The sequence below is a fragment of the Sitophilus oryzae genome, unplaced genomic scaffold, assembly GCF_002938485.1.
Source record: "Sitophilus oryzae breed Bouriz unplaced genomic scaffold, Soryzae_2.0 scaffold_811_pilon_pilon, whole genome shotgun sequence".
Lineage (NCBI taxonomy): Eukaryota > Metazoa > Arthropoda > Insecta > Coleoptera > Curculionidae > Sitophilus > Sitophilus oryzae.
The window spans coordinates 2,634,229-2,651,801 of NW_022147430.1; the positions used below are offsets into that span (position 1 = coordinate 2,634,229).

General features: G+C 33.3%; 1 protein-coding gene across 1 annotated transcript in view; it reads left to right on the forward strand.

The window, feature by feature from the left end:
* LOC115889158 (puratrophin-1-like) overlaps positions 1-17,573 on the forward strand; it is a 169,038-nt gene that overhangs the window by 117,322 nt on the left and 34,143 nt on the right. The window contains exons 6-7 of the mRNA XM_030909099.1: positions 3,015-3,204; positions 12,432-12,673. Coding sequence (XP_030764959.1) covers positions 3,015-3,204; positions 12,432-12,673 — 432 coding nt within the window. The remainder of the gene's footprint in view (positions 1-3,014; positions 3,205-12,431; positions 12,674-17,573) is intronic.

Sequence of the window (17,573 nt, forward strand, 5' to 3'; positions counted from 1 at the left end):
TTCGAAATAAAATAGTTTTATAAAAGACAAAATCGATTTTGCCCGGAACAAAATCGTTTTCGACTCAACAATTTTGCTCTTTCTGTGTGCGTCCAGTCTAGTAGCACTCTAATTTAACATTTAGAAATGTATTTCTTAATTATTCCATCTTTAAATATTTTCATTACAAAAAATATAATAAATTATATAAAAGTATTTCTGGTATATTAAGACCTTTTACATCACGAAAACGAGTAAATTTTCGAAAGTTATATTTCTCAAACGAGCCCAAAAACCAATTTGTTACGATTTAACCGATATGACTCTTTATGGCAACGCAATTAAGACCATTGATGATAAATCTCCCAATTGAAATCGAAAAATTTCTACCACATGTTTTAGACTCTCTCTTCCTATAAACAAAGGCATACAATACACTTTCGATGCTGGCTAATTATCAAAGCTTAATTAATTTTTATCAAGAGATCTTTTACAAGAAAACAATTAATTTGCTAATTGGAGTCCGATTTTGGTTATCGTCAACAGTCCATAAAATAATTCGTCTGGCTTATTAAGTAGATTATTTTGCCATAATGATATTGATTTATACTTGTCAGACTGCGATAATTGTGGTTTAATACTATGTGATCGTCAATATAATATAACGAAGGAAGCCATGAAAAAAAGTTGCTTGATACTAGGTTTTTACTTGTATACAACACCCATCATCAGAAGCAAAAAAATATTAATTTAACCATTGTTTTACAGTAACAAGTTCTTTTGCTACCCCCAGTAAATTTCTAAATAAATAACATAGCCCCGCATACACCAGCGGTCTTGGTCGGCAGACTTGGCTCGTCACATACGATATTGCACGTATTCATAACTCTAAATTATATTTTGGACGCCCAATTGTATTTTAGAGAGCTTTATGTCAAATCGCCTGCACCCATATACATATAGAAAAAATCCTTCCAGAATCGCAAACAGGTTTTCGTACCAACCGCGGTACCGTCGATTCCATATTTTCCATCCGCCAGCTACAGGAAAAAGTAAAAGAGCAGCAGTCTAAACTTTATGTTGCATTCATCGATCTAACAAAAGTCTTCGACTCTGTGAACAGAGATGCGCTTTGGGCAATTATGAAAAAGTTCGGAGTACCCAACAAATTTCTTACAGTGTGTAAAAGCCTCCATAACAACAAGTCAAGAGCGTCACCATCATGGATCACTGTCGATCCATTCCTAACAAATACAGGAGTTAGGCAGGAATGTGTCATGGCAGCGCTCTCCATTATAGTGGCAGCGAACTCAGGAGGGAGAATTAGATATTATTAGATACAGATACGACGGCGGTCTGTTCAACATAAAAAGACTCAGGGCAAAAACACGTACAAAATTCATCACAGAACTTCAATACGCTGATGACTGCGCTCTAGTTGCAAACACGTTACAATAATTACAAGAAATGTTGAACACATATACCTGGGCATACGAGGCTTTGGGCCTTAAGCTAAACATCGACAAAACTAAAATCATGTGCACTCTCCCGGAAAATTACAACAATGCTATAAACATCGGAGAAGAACTATTGAAATACGCCCAATTCAATTACCTCGGCAGTTTGATTTCGGAAAAGGCCAATATTGACTCTGAAATTTAGCACAGGATTAGAAGCGCCTCAAGAGCATTTTGGAAATTAAGAGACAGGGTTTTCTACAATCATGACTTGAGTACCAAAACTAAACTTGCAGTGTACCGAGTAATTATAATCCCCACCATGTTATATGGGAGCGAAACCTGGGTGCCGTACCGCCGACACATGAACGCATTAAACAAGTTGCAACAGAGACACCTTAGACAACTCTTAAGAATCCGGTGGTTCCATCATGTCTCAAACGTATCGGTCCTTGAAAAAGTTAACTGCGAGCGTATTGAAGTCATGGTTACAAAATCCCGCTTAAGATGGGCTGGTCACGTATGCAGAATGCAAGAAAACCGCATACCAATTTTTTGCTTTACTGTGAACTTGTAGACGGTAAGAGGAGGACGGGTGAACAACTGAAAAGGTACTAGGATATTTTCCACGAAAACTTAATGGGAATTAACATACAGAATGAGTAGGAAGAAGCGGCTCACAATAGAACTCAATGGAGAAGAATTGTAAACTCAGTTAACAGCGACAACCAAAAAGTAAAGAGGCAACAAAGTAATGAGATGTCCGGAGTGAGGTACATCACGTATCGGGCTTTCCAGTCACAGAAAAGCTCATGAAAGAAAACGCCTTGCGTGACCATCTTCTGATGTGTGTCGAATACTCGTCAGCGAGTAATGGCAGTATGTAAATAAGGTTAAATCTTCTTGTTTTAGACAAAACTAGTTTTATAGCAGTTTTATATAGTTAAATGTGTATAGTGATTATATAGTGCCTGTATGCATGTATGTATGTATAGAGCCCAATCTTGCTTGCCGACCTAGTCTGCCTATTCAAAACAAGTCCTAATAAGATTTTCCCGGTTAAATATTCTTGTTTTGTACAAAACTAGAAGGTTTATAGCAGTTTTATATAGTTAAATATTTATCGTAACAAATCCGCGGACTTTTATCCTTCTATTGTTTTTTAGACAAATCTAATATGACAGATTAAGCCTACGGATTTGGCCTGTGATAGTCTTGGTCTGTCACAGACTTCGCCTTCTACACGTACACAGAGTTATATCAAGTTGGTCAATTTATCTGCTGGTGTATGGAGGGCTAATGAGCCTTGTTTGGTCATTTCATCTACTTTTTCTTTACCCTTGTCCGTCATGGCCAGGTACTCAGGCTAAAATATTATTTTGTTACGTTCTGTGATATATAAGGCACACACTCAATCTCATACACAATAGTCTAGAATTTAGCTCTATAATTGAATCAAGTGCCTTTAGCGCTGCTTGACTATCTCTGAAGATGACAACTGAACATATACTCTTCCCTACCTTATTATTTCTTTCACACAATAATCGATTGCCTTGATTGTTTTTTTGTTTGTTTCAGGAATGAATGTAAGAGGAACGGTTTCACCATCTTGCTGCTGGCTGAAAATGAAGCTGACTACAAGGTGTTGGAAGTTCTGGATAAAGCCATATGTCTCGTAGGGAATTGTATAAATATAAATAGGTTTTTAATATGGACTCCAGGGTTGAAACATGGAAAAGAAGTCCGAACATTAACTAGTCATGTAGAGGTAATTATTTTAATATGTATTTAATAAGTTAATTTATTGATATAAGACACTTAACACTAATTTTTCATTACTTGGTACTGAAAACAAATTTAATAAGTGTCAAAGAGTTTCATATATCTTTTGTCATTAAAATATCCAACAAATTAATGATCCATACTGTATATTTCTAACTTATCTTTCTTTTAATTGGTATGACAAGAGGTAGAAATTATATTCCTTCGGTATAGAGAAATGTGTGAGAGGAATAATTTTTGACCATTTTGAGATGTTCTTCTAATCAAGAGTGATTTAAAATTCGTCACAGGAACTTTACTTCCAGACTGTCACATCCGGTTATCAACGAAATCAGGTACTTCGGAGTAACAAAAAATAATGTTGGATTACTCGGCTTACCAACTTTGTTGTTTATATGAAGATTCGGAAACTACATCAATGACGCTGCATGTCTAATCTTGAAAAAAAAGGATTGTATTGTCTTCAATCAGTTGTAAATAAACACACGGTTTGTTTACATTGTGCATCTATACAGAGTGAATCTTAAATAAGTGCAAATATTTTTAGGAGTAGTATATTTCGACCCCAGAAACACGATTATGAGGTTTATTTCGCGAAAAATAATATGACAACATAGTAGGTAGTAGATTAAATATACATGAAAGAAAATGAAAAGATCCAGTGGTTCTCAAAATTTTAGCAAAATAATATTTTTTTTTGGAAATTTTCAAAGTAAAATAACTCGGTCATTTTGGACTTATTGGAAAAACGGTAAAGAGAAAATATGTTTCTTTTATCGAGATTTACCAACCCCGAAAATATTTGCACTTACTTAAGTCTCACCCTGTATATTTATGATAAATAACTCTTATAAAATGTCACAACAGGCTTTGGTATTATATGTCAAGCCACTTGCATTTCACTGCCTAAACTCCAATATTACAAATTATTACAAACTAGTATCTAAAAGTTTAGATATTTTTAGATATTTTGTCACGCTCTGTCTATATTTACGATATAAAATGTTTATCATTCGTTTATGCACGTATATGTAAACAAACAAACGTTTGAAGTAAATAACTTCTCTCTGTTTTTATTACTCTAAGTCTTGTAACCCACATGGTCGGAACTTCCAAAAACACTTTCATGCTACTCGTTTAAAAAGTTGTTAAAGTGCAGCTAGACAATACGGGCGCGCAGTTTGGCCTGAACTCCGTATCGGTTCGGGGAATGAAGTTTTCTTCTTTGTATTATTTTTAAACGATTCGGTTTATTGTTCCGTCCGCGTAATAGTGACGTTTTGTTGTTATTGTCGTAATTGTACAACAGTGGGGTGTCTTTATAATGCCGGAAGTTTGCTGGTTTTTCTGTTTTATCGATCTAATTCGGTCAGCTGTGAAAAACATTGTTTTGATTAAATAATGTCTATACATTTGTGGTGAGCAGAGTTTGCAACAAGTCAGTTTTAAAAAGTCTGGAATTTTGAATCTTAAATAATTTTTAAAATCAAAATGATTTCCATTTTAAGTCAATTTCAACATAAAGTTGAATGTTTCAAATCTTACGTCTTTTTGACTTCAATTATTTCCTTAAAAGTCAAGTCATTTTCGTAAAGACTTAAATCAATATAATGTATTTTAAGTCGTTTTTATGACTTACGTCTATATTTTTCATTTAAATCATTATAATCTGCGAGTTAAACCAGCAAAACGATTTAAATCAAAATAATTACCATCAAGTCAGCCAAAATTGAACTTATTGCCTATATTATTAATTTATTGCAGGTACAAATAAGACTAAAACCACATAAAATAAAACTTTTAATTTACAGAATACACAAAATACTATGAAACATCATTTACAAACACAAAAATATGTTTTATTTTCATCGAATACATGTCCATTAAAAAGTCGTGATATGTTTTGATTACTGGGTGTTGCATCGGGTGTTGCATCTTCGTTGGAAACATATATTTTTTTTTTGAGGCAAAATGTCAATCATGAGCCAATCATTACCGAAGTAGTGTCAGATTCTTACTAACTAAAACAAACCTCAGAACTTTTATGTGTGTCCTTCTGGAACCGCATTAGCATTACTTCAGAAGGAGGGTCCTATGTCCATGTCCATGAGATGTTCTATTCTATGTAGCTGGTTTGGACCTATCGGATCACACGTTCTCTCTCTCTCTTCTTTTTTCCATAAGGATTTCCTTAGCCATTTTGCTTATTTCCTTTCAAAATATTTCCTTCATCTGCATGGTGGCGATTAGGTTATATGGTGTTAGTTTACCCACTTTCTCTTCTACAGCATATCTAATAGAGCTCCAACTTGCTCAATGGAAAAATGTGTGTTCGACATTGTCAACCAGTTCGCAGTAACGACAAGTATCCGTATCCCTAAGGGAGCGTTTAAAATAAGCTTCAAAGTATCCATGTCCGCATAATACATACTTGTGTTAAGTAGAAGTCAACTTTGCCATGACTTTTGGATGGAAACATAGGTTATCCCATGCAAATTTTGAACTGTCCAAATATTGGCTTTCCTCTTAATGTTACAGCGTAATATGTATATTATTATACTAAACCTATTTACTATATACAGAAAAGTCCACAGACTTCGAGACATAGGAAAATCAAGTCTCCTTAGCGTGTGTCCAAATTTTGACGTTTTCAAAAGTTTTCAAAAATAACAGTTTAGTTTAGACTGACCTTTAATTTCATTTTATTTAAACTTGATAAGTTCGAAATTATTTATCTCAGATTCTGGACTTGCATTTAAAAATGGATATGTATCACGTTAATAAAAAAATTCAGATAATTAAGTGGATTTATCAGAACAAGTCGATTGAAGAAATAAAAACGGGATTCAGACAAGCTTTCGAGAATAGACCGGTGCCTTCAAATGCCTCCATTCACAGGATAAAAGAAAATTTTGAAAAATATCGCTGCATTACTCCCCACATGCATAAGAAGCCAAAAATTGAAGATAATTCTCTTAATAAACAGAAGTCTTAATATGCGCTGCAATTGAGGAAAATCCAAATAGAAGCTGTGTACAAGTTGCTGAAGCAGTGAATTCAAGTACAACAACAGTTAAAAGGGTCCTCAAAAAATATGGTTATCGTTCAAAAAAAGCTAGAAAAGTTCATGAAATTTTCCCCGACGATCAATTTCGCCGTATGGAGTATTGCGAAATAATGATGGAAAAGGTAAATCTTGACGAAATTTTGTTAGGAGAATTGTTTTTACTGATGAGTCGTCCTTTTCCTTATTAAATCGGCAAAACTCCACGCAAGTGCGATTGGCCAAGAGAAAATTTGCATAGATTTTATAATGTACGAACCCAATATCCACAAAAACTAAATGTTTGGGCGGTTATTGTAGGGGAACACGTTATTGGACCATTTTTTATTGAAGGCAATTTAAATACTGTGAAATATTTGGATTTATTGCAACAGCAAATTGTACCGGCGCGGCGATTCGACGAGTACTTGGTGAGAGATTTGGTGATATTTGGTGGCAACAAGATGGATGTCCAGCACACAATGGTCGTATTGTGCAAGAATATTTAAACAATACTTTTGACAATAGACTAATTAGTGGGCATGGAACCATCTTGTGGCCGCCAAGGTCACCTGACCTCTCGGTGAATCATTTCTTTTTATGGGGGTACATAAAATCTAAAATTTACGGCCATGAAGAAATTCAAAACTTGAAGCAGTTAAGGCAGAAAATATTTAATGCCTTTGACACTGTGCCAATGTGAGGAGAGGATTTTATTGTTTGGGTTATTGTTTAATGCAAGAGGGAGGCACATTTTTGAACAATTTTTGTAATTTTTTAAATTTCATTATCCTGTTTTTTTACCCTTTACCCATTACCTACCTTGACGAACATGAGAACAGAGCCTAATTTACCATAAGGCCTGTAAGGCCCGGGCCTTGGGCCCGGTGGTCTGGGGGGCCCGTTACAGGTTGTAAAATGTTCATAATTTTAAATGTAAATTTACATAGCAAAGAAAATATTAAATAAAATAAGCTTTAGCTTGATATAATTTTTGTTTTTTTTTTATTATTTATTTTGTTGAATATAATAATGTTTATTTATTTTTTAAAATTATTAAAAAAATAAAAATAAAAATAATTGTTTTATTTTTTTAACCCAAACTAACAAGAGAGTTTTTGAATTTTATTGGAAAAGAGGGCCCGAATTTTTGCTAATTTGCGAATATTTTGATTGAGAAGTTTGTTACTTTTATTTTTTTTTGTATTAAAAAAACAAAAGTTGTTAATATAATACCAATTTAAAAGATTTTTAGTCGTTTTAATACACGCTATGATATAAAATTTATTATTATTATAATGTACATTATTAATACTACTATTCATTCGAAATGGCATTAAGGCCCAATTGCACCAATGATTTAAATTTTTCTTAAAGATAAGTAGATCTTAGAATGAGCTGTATTTATATTTACTTTAATATTCACCTTAAATGAGGCAATTTGACTGATACATTTTTTGAATTTGAATTGTTTTTAATGATACTAACAATTTTAGTTCAATTTTTAATAAAATTTACTTAATACTAATAGAAATCCAAGAGATTTGAAACCTCTTTTAGCGATTTATAACATTCTCAAATGAATTACAGGTGTCGTTATTTTCTATGAAAACCACACAGCTTTTTTCATAGTCGCTGCAGTTGCTATAAAAAACATAAATAAATGAATAGGGACACATTTTTTGAATTTGAATTGTTTTTAATGATACTAACAATTTTAGTTCAATTTTTAATAAAATTTACTTAATATTAATAGAAATCCAAGAGATTTGAAACCTCTTTTAGCGATTTATAACATTCTCAAATGAATTACAGGTGTCGTTATTTTCTATGAAAACCACACAGCTTTTTTCATAGTCGCTGCAGTTGCTATAAAAAACATAAATAAATGAATAGGGACACTCTTTATTCTCTTAGTTTCATAGTAATTACGTTTTTAAAGAAAAAGTCACAGTTATAACTCGACTGAAGCTAAGAAGACCTTAAATATCGCGGTGCAATTGACTATACATTAATGTCAAAACTAATTTTTTAAGGTGTGAAAATTGCGACACACGCTAAATGGACTTGATTTTTCCTATGTCTCTAAGCCTGTGGACCTTTCTGTATAGTAAATAGTTTTTTTAAAGATCTGCATATGCTGAATTCATATGCCAAATTTGAACAATTTTGTTTGTATTGTTTATCTGTTAGGAAAATATGTTTTACTAGTAAAAGACAAGCTAGTTTTCAAACGCAGGGCTATTTATAGAAAATAACTTTTCTATTTTATAGATTTTGCTTTCAGTAACGAAAACGCAGACTTTTTCCAAGAAGTGTTGTTTTGCTTGTTTCTTACATTCTGTCTTAATTTTTAAGTCTAAAAAATACAACTTAGTCTAGCCACAAATGTATATGTCAAAAAAAAACAAGCAATGAGTAAAATTTTCTCAGCGGATCTCCTTCCTCTTCCCTAGTAATTGATATGGGGTTTCATGGGGCCCCCTAAAAAATTGCATCAGGGCGCTACCCATCGGAGGAACGGGCCTGTTCTCCCTATCTCTATATCTCTGCTGAAGATCCAAGCTACAGTTCTAAAAAATATAATGAAATCAATCAGAGTGTTCATGAAAAAATTTATATTAAATTTTATCCTTTCTCCTAATTACTACTAGAGTAGATAATATGAAAGATATATGTTAATGTGCGTGTTAATTTCTGTAAAAAAAATAATTACTGTTTGTATATTTCCCTGAAATAGATACCTACTAAATAAATTATGACATTCGCATGACGGTCTCTCTGAAATTAATAATAATAATAAAATAATATTCAAAAGACGATTATACAGGAAGTGACCTAGATCCGGGAAGATCCTAACCCCGAAGCATTTGCAATGTTACTTTACAAAAAAAAGCAGGAGACTCGACTGTGAAATTTATAATGAAAGAGAAATTTACAATATAGCCTTTAATTTAATTTCGTATTTGATAGTAAACGATTAATAAAAATACTTGTTTTGATGGTAATTCCTTATGAAGAGTATTAATTTGTGATTGTGTCATTGTCAAATTCCATGTACCAAATAGAGTAAGTTTGTATAAATTATGAATCATAGACAAATATCATCTACTAGAGATAGATTGGACACTGATATAAAATAAATAGGTTTTCAAAATTTACATGGGATTTCGCCCCGCGTTTCGATGCACCACACGTTATACAATATACAGGGTGTCCCAGAAATAAGTGCAATTATTTTAAGGGGTGGTAGATCTCGATGAAAGAAACATATTTTCTATTTATCGTTTTTCAAATAAGTCCAAAATAACGGAGTTATTTTACCTTGAAAATTTCCAAAAAAAATATTTTTTGCTAAAATTTTGAGAACCGCTGGATATTTTCTGGATTTTCTCTCTTGTAAATTTAATCTATTACTTATATTGCCATATTATCAAGAAATTAAGTTTTTTTAACTAAAAACTAAAAAAATTTCCAAAAAAGTTTTCAAAAAAATCCCAATATTCAAAAATTTTTTTTCGTGAAAAAACCTCATAGACGTGTTTCTGGGGTTAAACTGTACTACCAGTTAAAATACTTGCACTCATTTCTGGGAGACCCTATATAACAGTATAAACTAAAAAATAAACTCATGACAATCAAAAATATGAACAATGAAAAATATGAAAGTTATGAAACATAAAACTTTGCAAACATATTACGGTGACAGAATTTTTTGGCGGGGTGTGTAGAAAGGAACGTTCTTTGATTATGTTGAAAAGAAAGTCGTGTTTTCGTTTATTGATAACTTCAAGAGTGAGAGGTGAATAAGTACTGATCCGTGAGATGAAAAAAATCGAATCTCTTATCAACATATCACCCCGACAACTCAAAACGTAACATTATTTAGCGGAAGTGGCGTAATTGATCGTAATAACCGGAAGTATGGCGTTTTAGAAGAACATATCAACCGTAATAAATAATATCGGACCACTTTAACAGCTTCAAAACGGCCGATGAAAGTGCAAAACTATGCAAATACGAAATCAGATATGATCGCTATAAAATACAAGTCCGACGATTTAAATATAAACACGGTAACAACTCGATATCTTGGCTTATATATTTTTCGAAACCATGAAGAAAAAAAAAGAAATATATTCTCGGTATTAGATTACTTATATATGCATTCCTGTTGAAATTGTGCGTTAGGGGAAAGCAACAACATTACAATATGAATAAGATTAATTTGATTTATACCGATTATTTATTATGACTGGGTCTGGTAGACATTGCTTAGATTCCGAGAAAAATGTAACGCAAATAGTTGCGAATTTATCATTAGACAGAAATTACCCATTTATGTCGTAAAATAAACTGTATGATATATTGCGACAACGGCGATTACAAGAATCTTAATATCAGCGGAATCATCTAGGCATATCGCCAAGAAAATATACCTTCGAAAATTAAAATACCTGTTAGATAGGTAAATAAATCTTTATCAATTTCATTTAAGATAATCGTGTACCAAAAAGACACATATGGAAAGTAAAATTATGTTAAAATAAAATTATTTTTTCATAAACATTTAATTAAAAAATCTACCTATATCTGTGGATAGAGTTTCAATTCAGGTATCTTGGATGTTCGATCACTGAGGATTTGGATCAGGATGTAGAGGTTAAAGCCAGCATAGAGAAAGCCCTTCCCCACGTTTCCCACGTTCCTCAAAATGAAACCATTCTTTTGTAACAAAGACCTAACATTGAACCCGTAATGATATGGTATGGTGAAGTGCTGCATTTATTCTGTGCCCTTATATGGAATGGAACCTGGACCCAGAAAGTGACTACAATGAGGAAGATCGAAGTTTTTGAAATGTGGTTATTTCGTCGGTTGCTGAAGATATATTGGACGGAGCACATGTTAAATGACTCCCTATTATATCGCATGAACTATGAGAGAGAGTTTCCAAATATACAATAAAGAAAAGAAAATCAGCATACGTTGGTCATATTCTAAGGAACGACAAGTACAATTTCTTTCACCTTATCATCAAAGCTAATATTGAAGGGAAGCGAGGTTCAGGCAGAAGACAGATGTCGTGGATGAGAAACATAAGGGATTGGACGGTAATCAATCAGCGAGCTCGTCAGAAAGACGAGAAGAATTCGCTGTGGTTATCGTCAATCTTCGCTGAGAAGAGGCACCTCAAGAAGAACAGAAGAAGAGATCTGTGGAATGAGTTGGTATTTAAGGCCGTCTTACAAAATTAAGTAGATGTTGATTGCTAGAAGAAACGAAACGTCTTAAAAATGTAATAACATCGACTTGTAGAGCGGAAAGCCCATATAGCCTAAATAGTTAAGTGACGTTAGACGATCCGAATGGATGGATGGGTGACCGTCTGAATAGCGTAGCACCATGGAGTTCCATTGCAAGAGTGTAAAATCTATTGACGCCCACTGCTTTGAGATGCAGATGAGATTGAGTATCTCGTAAGAGTAAATTTAGCCACACGCCAAATCAATGATGTGCTATTAACAATGATATAACCGAGGAGTGCGGTTCGGATTCCGCATAAGCAAAGTAGGCTTCGTCCAGACTAGCCTAAATACTAAAATACTATACTATTGTTTGACAAGTAGATGGCAAAATCACAATCTTGCTCATATATTTGATATGAGTGCTCGCCATCTTGGATTTTATTCTATCTGCGATTTGCGCAGAAACATAAAACATTATTTTTTTTATTTTGCATTTTTCAACAAAAATATAATGAATAAATTTGCGAGGAAGGCTATACTATAATTGGAAATGGTTGAACAAGCTGAAAATGACGATGATGATATTGCAAGACTGTAATTTTGTCATCTACTTATCAAATTGAAACTAACTGCGTCAAAAGTTCCACCAAAACTCCTCAATTTTTTTTTTGAAGAAATCTAAAGTGATTGAGCTAAAAAGTAGCAATGGGAATGTGAAATTTGTATATTGTTTCAACTAGATTCAGGAAAATAACAAATATAAAATCGGGAAAATTCTGGTTTCGATAAATAATATTTGGATGCAATCGAATTTTTTAGTTTAAGTTAAGCAACTTTTTAAGGCAAATCTTACTAAATATTATTAAAATGTGACTTTATTTTATACAGTATTTACAAAATATTGTTTCGATCTTCTTCTAGGCCATTCTAATAACAGAAGAATCGACGCTAAACCAGTACCTTAAGAAGAACCAGGCTCCTGCGAGTTGTGGCGGTACCTGTACCCACGATCAGCTGGAATGGGTGGAATTCTTCAAGCAATACGAACCCTTTGTAGGCGCGTGTAAAACTGCGGGAAAATATTTGTTTTCCACACTTTCCCAGCTGAGAAATGAAGAGATTCCTCATCAAATAACTCGCAGATTCTTAAACCATCAGTGCAGGTAAAGCATAATTATTAGCAATATTGCTCTTTGTAGTCAGCTCTTCGACATCATTATTCATGTTGGGGATTTATTTTTAAACTAATGTTAATCGTTAGGCAACCAGTAAACTCATAGAATATGTATTTCTTTTGCATAATCAAAATTGTCACTCTAAGTTTTACATAACCAAACTGTCACTCTAAATCGCTGTCACTTGTCATTATTCAATTCATTATTCGAATTCTCAGAATGTTGTTAACAAAAGTTTCTTCTTGAAATAAAATTTTAGTCAATCACAATTGTTTATCTCCATCATTTACCGGATTAATAAACAAAAATTTATTATTTATAGTGATTTAAAGTATTTTTGTTATATTATACGAATATTCTCGTTGATTATATATATATAAATATGACAGTGTCCTCCAATGAAAATGCGAGTTACTAACTCTAAATTCTAATTCTGAGCTGGCAAATGACCTAGATGTTTTATCTAGATTTTCAGAAGTTATTCAGAAGCTACAAACCTATTGATGAAAATATGCATGAAATCAAGGCTGGTACAGTATCAAGTTTATTATAGTGATTTTCTTAGCCGCGTATGGCACAGATCGTTACCCAGTTTTGCCACAAGCTTATTTTTCATCGGGGTAGATTACCACGAGATAACGGGGTTAAATTGTTTTACAAAGGGGCAGAACTACCCCGAATGGGGTAGCTGATGTGCAGCGCTGCCGCTACCACTTTTCCTCTCGCTAGCTCGCGCGTCAAATCGGGTCAACTTTCGTTTAGTTGAAATCAGTTATTAGAAAAAAAAAATTGTCTTTAAAAAGTAACTGTGAACTACGGATATAAATTTTCCTGCGGAAATGCGTAATTTCCAAATTTCGCACTTTAGAATAACTTAAATCTGCTATAAAAAATACATTTTGCGTTTTATTTTTAATATTTTTTCTGAACATATAAACATTTTTTTTTCTGAACATATAAACATGTTTCCATTTTCTGAGGAAATTTATTAGACTTTAGAATAGCTGGAATCAGTTATATAAAAAATAAATATATTTTTGCCTTTTAGAAGCATTCACGAATGGAGGAAAATAACAATTTTCCTGCGGAAATAGACTGTATCCCTTTTCTTAGGAAATTCAATAGACTTTAGAATAGCTGAAATCAGTTATATAAAAAATAAATATATTTTTGCCTTTTAGAAGCGTTTACAAACTCAGTAAAATAAAAAATTTCCTGCGGAAACGCTTGATCTTCATGTTCCATTTTTGTAAGCATAAGTACATAAAAAATTATCTTTTTATCACTTTTGAACCAAAAAAAAATCATTTAAAAGTGTCTAAAATGCTATCCAATCTAATAATATTTTTGCACAATCACAGTTAATTATTAAAATATAAAAACCACAGCTTAACACCCTTCACAAAGAAAAGCTAACCAAAGCAACCCAAATGCTAACCAATCTAATATTTTTGCAAAATCACAGTTAATTATTAAAATATAAAAGAAAACTGCATGGTCCAATGATTTGTTGAATCAGCCTGTTTGTTTTGAATCAGCCCTATTTACGTAAAGCTCTAATAAAAAACAAGAATAAGTGTAACATTCCGAGGTACTTATAGGTTTACAAGAACCTATATTATCTATTCTACAAGAATTGTTATTCCTCCAAAAGATGTTTTACCCCACCCAGTACCCCTATTCGCTCCCGGGTCCCGTAACCTTCTAAACTGAAAAATGTATGAGAAACAAAGTGCACAAAATGACATTGACACATTTCCGCAGGAATTTTGTTGTATTTCTTTGCTCGTAATTTCCGCAGACACTTTTTTGTGTTTTTATGTTTAGAAAAATGTCTAAAACACACCCCGAAGACTAGTTTTGATGTAACAGATTTCGGCTATACTAAAGTCCAAAAAATGAAAATGGCGCATTTCCGCAGGAAAATTTTTGTGTATTTGTACTCCTAACGCCTTCTAGAACTCATATATAAAGTCATTTTTAATATAACAGATTTCAGCTAAACGAAAGTTGAGCCCGTCATTCAAAGCGGTGTGTCGCAATCAGACGATTTGATGTCATACTGCAAATTAAAACACCCTGTACAATAATCACGAGAAAGAATCAGCCAAAAATGTGTTAAATGTGAATCGGAGCATACGATAAATTTACTCAACAAATTCGTTTCGGTTCGACATCAAAAATGTAAATGTTTATTTATACCGTTTGCACACATTTAATTAATTGCCTGTAGCACACACTCGTTCCGTATAAACTAAGGTTCATTATCTCGCAGAAAAGAACAAAAAAACGGCCATAATTTATGCGCATATCTTATCTGAAACAGTTAGTTAAGAAAGACACAATGCAAAAATAACTAATCTATCAGTTTGAGTCCTTTCTATCGATATTAGCACATAATATATTATGTCGTCCGTTGTTTTACGTAGTTCCGAAAGTATGTTTTGCGATTAAGTGTGATTTTAAAAGAACTATGCCATTGTCAAGTGCAGAATATTTCTATGACGTGTGATACTGGTATTTGAAGATTGTTCGGTATTTTTGGAGTCGATGATAATGAAGGAAATTAATTTATAGAACAATTTTGAACATTTCGCTGTGATTATGGAGTCATGAATAACATGTAAGTATTTCCTTAACAAAATTTTAGTCTTTCATTCGTAAAATTAATAGTTTTCTGCATCGTCATTTGTTAATGTGTTGTTATAAGAAATTTAACTATTATTATGGTATCTTGTTCACGAAACAACTGGCGAAATTAAAGTAGGCAGAGGAGTTCGACAAGCAGACACCATTTCACCTAAACTTTTCACAGCTGTCCTTGAATACGCAATGAAATCTCTATCTTGGAAGAACCTAATCAATGTTTACGGCGAAAGACTGACACACCTCCGATTTACAGATGACATCGTTGTCATCAGGTCATCACAGATAACATCGGCGATGCTAAACAAATGCTGGCAGACATAAAACAGGCCTCATCAAAAGTCGGTCTCCGGATAAATGCAAGTAAAACCCAAATAATGTCCAATCTAGTTACTTGCACAAAACATCAGAATAGACAACTCGGAGAATAAAGATGTTGGCCACGACATGTTGGCCACGAAATATAGATTGAAAAGAACAATCAAACGCACGAAAAACAGCGCAGAATAGGTATGGGTTGGGCTCTGTTTTTGGAAAATTACCAGGGACATTTAAAAGCGATATACCCATATGTCTGAAAAGAAAAGTATACGAACAATGTGTGTTGCCGGTGATAACATATGGAGCAGAAACGCTGATACTAACAAAAAAGTCAGCGGAAAATCTAAGAGTAGCCCAAAGAGCAATGGACAGAGCCATGTTTGTAATCACTAGAAAAGACAAAATACCAAATAATGTTGGGTTATGGGATTAATAATACACGTGCGATTTAAATAAAGAATTATTTATTCCTTTTCTAGAAACACGCACTCGGAATGCATAGATACCTGCAACTGAACTCTAACTGTTTAAAATACGTACAACTTCACTAACAAAGAACGCATTTAGGCAAAGCTATAAGGGGTCGATCGTCTTACTTTGGTCTTACACAGCAGTTTTTGTTTATATTATTCCAACGTATTGCATTCGTAGCTTTCGTGTTCTAAACCTTAATATCATCGAATATTAACTAAAGACATGAAACAAATAACCTGAATGAAATGGAGATGGTCAGATCATATGACGAGAACATCGAACGACAGATGGATTAAAAGAATACCGGAATGACGGCCACGAGAAGACAAACCGAACACCTAGACCACCGACGCGCCGGATCGATGATATTAAATTAAACGAATATCTGAAAATTGGATAATGACGGCCTAGAACCGCGAGACATGGAGGAACTTAGAGGAGGCCTATCCAGCAGTGGACAGTGAGGGCTATGCGATGATTATGATGATTATCGAATGTAATACCAGAAGATGTTTTGGGATTACCGAATAATACTTTTGCCTGACACGAAATGCGTTACCTCCTCCTTCGGAGTCGTAGTGTTACCGGTGTCGCATTGAGTGTCAGGCAAAAGTATTAGGTAATTCCGAAACATCGAGTTGTATTCAAAAGATTATACAACGAAATAATGTACATATAGCATCGTCGACTTGAGGCAACAAAATTTTACCAAATCTTTCTTTTGTTATTTTGTAATAAGAACTGACGGGATATTTTGTGGACCTAACAAAAAGGATTTCTGAATTAATATTTCAAAAAATGACAATTACAATATGGCCACCAAGCGATAATCACTTAAATGATTATCACTTTCTTCAATCACATCCTTCTATATAGGAAAAATATGCATAGAGTTGTATAATCGAAAAAACCCGGCAAAATAATATTCAAAAAAAAAATATTTTCAAAAAAACAACAGTCATCCAAGACGGCTGGGGAATGACAATCGATGATAATTTGGGCGAGGTCAACCTCTAGACGTCATTTTTTCGAATGTTAAAAAAATGAAGCGAATTTACTTACCCTACTAGGTTGCATGGTCTAATTATCGTATAATGTTGTTAATGACGATTAGTTACAGTTTACAAATAATAGCAAATTTCATGAAGGACGTTGTTCATCCTTTACAGAAAAAGGCATTACTATCTAAAGTATTTTTAAATTTAACAATTGGATACGTTGACCTCAATTTCAGTGTGTAGATCATCCGAGATCTTTTTTTTTTGTTGTGCCGTAAGTTGTTCAAATACGTGACATATTTGAACTAAGTACAATTAACACTTTTTCACGGCATTGCGTCTCGCAAGGTTCAGCACTCTTTACAGGGGCATTCTCAATGAAAGTGCAAGAAATACCTTAAAATATAATATAGTTGTGAAGCATTAAATTGTTTATAGAGAGTTAGTAA